This window comes from Limulus polyphemus, unplaced genomic scaffold, assembly GCF_000517525.1.
Source record: "Limulus polyphemus unplaced genomic scaffold, Limulus_polyphemus-2.1.2 Scaffold1234, whole genome shotgun sequence".
Lineage (NCBI taxonomy): Eukaryota > Metazoa > Arthropoda > Merostomata > Xiphosura > Limulidae > Limulus > Limulus polyphemus.
In genome coordinates this window covers 308,438-311,505 of record NW_013666844.1, presented here as the reverse complement: position 1 = coordinate 311,505, position 3,068 = coordinate 308,438, and the positions used below count along the sequence as shown (strand labels likewise).

The 3,068-nt window shown below is 30.6% G+C and overlaps 1 protein-coding gene across 4 annotated transcripts in view; it reads right to left on the bottom strand.

Moving 5' to 3' along the window:
* LOC106462736 (ethanolamine-phosphate cytidylyltransferase-like) overlaps positions 1 to 3,068 on the bottom strand; it is a 30,137-nt gene that overhangs the window by 2,563 nt on the left and 24,506 nt on the right. For all 4 annotated transcript variants that reach the window (XM_022390064.1, XM_013922684.2, XM_022390066.1 and 1 more), the window contains 2 exons: positions 2,199 to 2,264; positions 1,562 to 1,650 (listed from right to left, as the gene is read on the bottom strand). In XM_022390064.1, the coding sequence (XP_022245772.1) occupies positions 1,562 to 1,650; positions 2,199 to 2,264 (155 nt within the window). The remainder of the gene's footprint in view (positions 1 to 1,561; positions 1,651 to 2,198; positions 2,265 to 3,068) is intronic.

Here is a 3,068-nt window from a genome sequence, read left to right as displayed (position 1 = left end):
GGTATGTCAGAAATAAAGGAAAGTTAAATACATATCAGAAGAGATTAAATTAGGTTTAAAAACGACACTGGTATGTCAGAAAATAAAGGAAATTAATCATATCAAAGAGATTAAATTAGATTTAAAAACAAAAAGTTTGGTAACATACATTTGAACAAATGTTCATAATTCAGAAATACACAAACATTTATTAGCCTTTTGTCAGAAGCACAAGATAAACAAAAGAACAGATCTTTGTTTTGTGCCTAAGACTAAGTCATTTAAATAGGTCAGATTTCTGCGTACATTAAAGAAAGAATTTTCCCGTTTATTCTAAATGATAGTTTATGGTCTAATTAATGAAGTTTCCTCTATTTTTCCTTTAGTATATTGATTTCTAAAGAAAAACTAGCAGCTGTAATTTCACTATAATTATTATTATCATGTCCTTTTAACATAAATCAGTTTCACTATTTTGTTAAAACAGCTTTAGGCTCAGTATTTCCCCTTTAAAACAATCTACATCAGCAAATGTAAAGTCACTATGATTACACATATCTTATGGTAAGATATCTCCTCTTACAATATTAACTTAAAACAATTAGAAACTTAAAAAACAACTGTTTCAGTAGAACTATGCTGCTATATTCTGTGTATGGATGAAGATGCATGAAGAAAACACTATAATACACTAGCAGATATAACCATGTCTTGCATGGCCCATATTTCCTTAGCTTCATAGGGATAGCAGAACAGCATGTATGTGTACCATTTACCACGTAGGCCTACTGGGTACGCGAGATCAGTAAAGGTATTTATGCTACGTAAGGAATTAAATTTCACTTTAATTTAACATTGGCTTCATGTACTAAAATCTGAAATGGCTGCCCAACTCGATCTGTTTTATGAGTGCTTATGCATTTAAACTCAATCTATGGGGGGTCCACTAGAATTACTCTTATCAAATTTCACCAAAACTGGCAGGGTTCCTCACAATAGCTTGTAATGTTGAGACAAACAAGTGGAGAACTCTGCTTTATATACTTATATTATTTTTTTATGACAATTACGAAAATCAGCTCTTTCAGTTTACATACCAGATAAACAAAGAAATGGAATATATTACCAACAATTAGCAAAGAAATTACAATGCATCTTGGTCAACAATGTTGTGAAGATTTGAAAAATTGTCAAATGTTAATATTAAGATTATACACAGTACTTCAGAATTTAATTGTTGTAATCATCTAATAAGTCCATGTACTATAACCAGTCCTACACATGATTAATCAAGAATCTGTTCAATATGGGCTACATAGTTCAATGATGGTCTTCACTCTTAGAAAAATTAAAAACAACAACAAAGCCTTGATTATTAACTAAACTTTAAAAAGACCCTGAACCCTACACTTTGTTCACTTACCAACAAAGAAAGGTTTTATAATGTAAGAATTAGCTTTTCTAGCATTCGAACCCCTCAACATTTGCACATAAAAGTTGAGGTGTGCTACATTTTCCTGTTACAGTGTTTTATAAGCACATCAAAACATAGTTACATCAAAAAAGTAATTAAAGTTTTGACCTGTGATTTATAATCCTTTCAACAACCTTCTGAGTAGTCAGATCACTTCCACTATGCAGACTCTTGAACTTTCCTCGACTTTTAGGCTCCTGTGAAAGAAATTCCATACACCAAATGAACTGTCTTTATTATTGGAAACTCTCAATTAAAATATTACTTCCCATTCATTAATATAGTAAATTTTACAGTTTTATGTTATACATATTTTTTAAACTAGAACATTATACAGAAACACAACTTAACGAAATGTTCTAATGTAGTGTTATAAAAACATCATCACAAACACTTTATGTTAGCTGACCTTGTCAAACATTTAGCTCAAATTTTCATTCAACCATGAATGTTTAATACAAATGGTCTGTCAGAAACTAATCTTGGGCCTTATTTGTCAAGAAACTGTACTGAACAACATAAATCAAGCCACCAGCTTACTTTTTCCAGGATAAAATAAGCAACTCCCAAGAGGACTGAAGTCTTCCATGCCAAACCAGAAAAGCTAATAGTATGTGTACTGTATATGTTAGGACATTAAATACAAGTTTATAAATCAACATCAGTGGTATTTCAAACTTGAACAACAGATTAAAAAAGGATATAGTTAAAATAGAAATCTACATGTACACTGAAATAGACTTACCGTGTAAGGATCTGAGCCGTCTACATCCGGCATGATAGGTGTCTTTCCATGACAAACTAATCCTACCTGTAAAAGTAATATATGTTAAACTATCATTTTTATTTATTCAAATTTGTGTAAGTAAAATTCCTAGATTGAAAAAGCATTCAATATTTACAACTAATAACTATTACAATTCATCTGTACAGATTCCAACTAATTCAGTTTTAACTATGAAACCATAAAACATTTTGGTACAAATAAATCAACACTATACTGTTCAAACAAATACTTCTTTAATTATAGTATTTTGGCACTTGTGTATAAAGTTAAAATTATAAATAATATTCAACGTTAAACTGGTACACAATTAAAAAACATTTTATTTAGGCCTATCTATGGCCTTCAAAAAGTTTACGACTCTACATGTTTTGACGTTACTCCTGAGGATGCCGTTGTAACGTCGAGACATGTAAAGTTGTCGACTTTTTGAAGGACATAGATAGGCCTAAATAAAATGTTTTTTAATTGTGTACGACTACATGTTTCGACGTTACTCCTGAGGATGCCGTTGTAACGTCGAGACATGTAAAGTTGTCGACTTTTTGAAGGACATAGATAGGCCTAAATAAAATGTTTTTTAATTGTGTACGACTACATGTTTCGACGTTACTCCTGAGGATGCCGTTGTAATGTCGAGACATGTAAAGTCGTCAACTTTTTGAAGGCCATAGATAAGCCTAAATAAAATGTTTTTTTTAATTGTGTACCAGTTTAACGTTGAATATTATTTATAATTTTAACTTTATACACAAGTGCCAAAATACTATAATTAAAGAAGTATTTGTTTGAACAGTATAGTGTTGATTTATTTGTACCAAAATGTTTTAT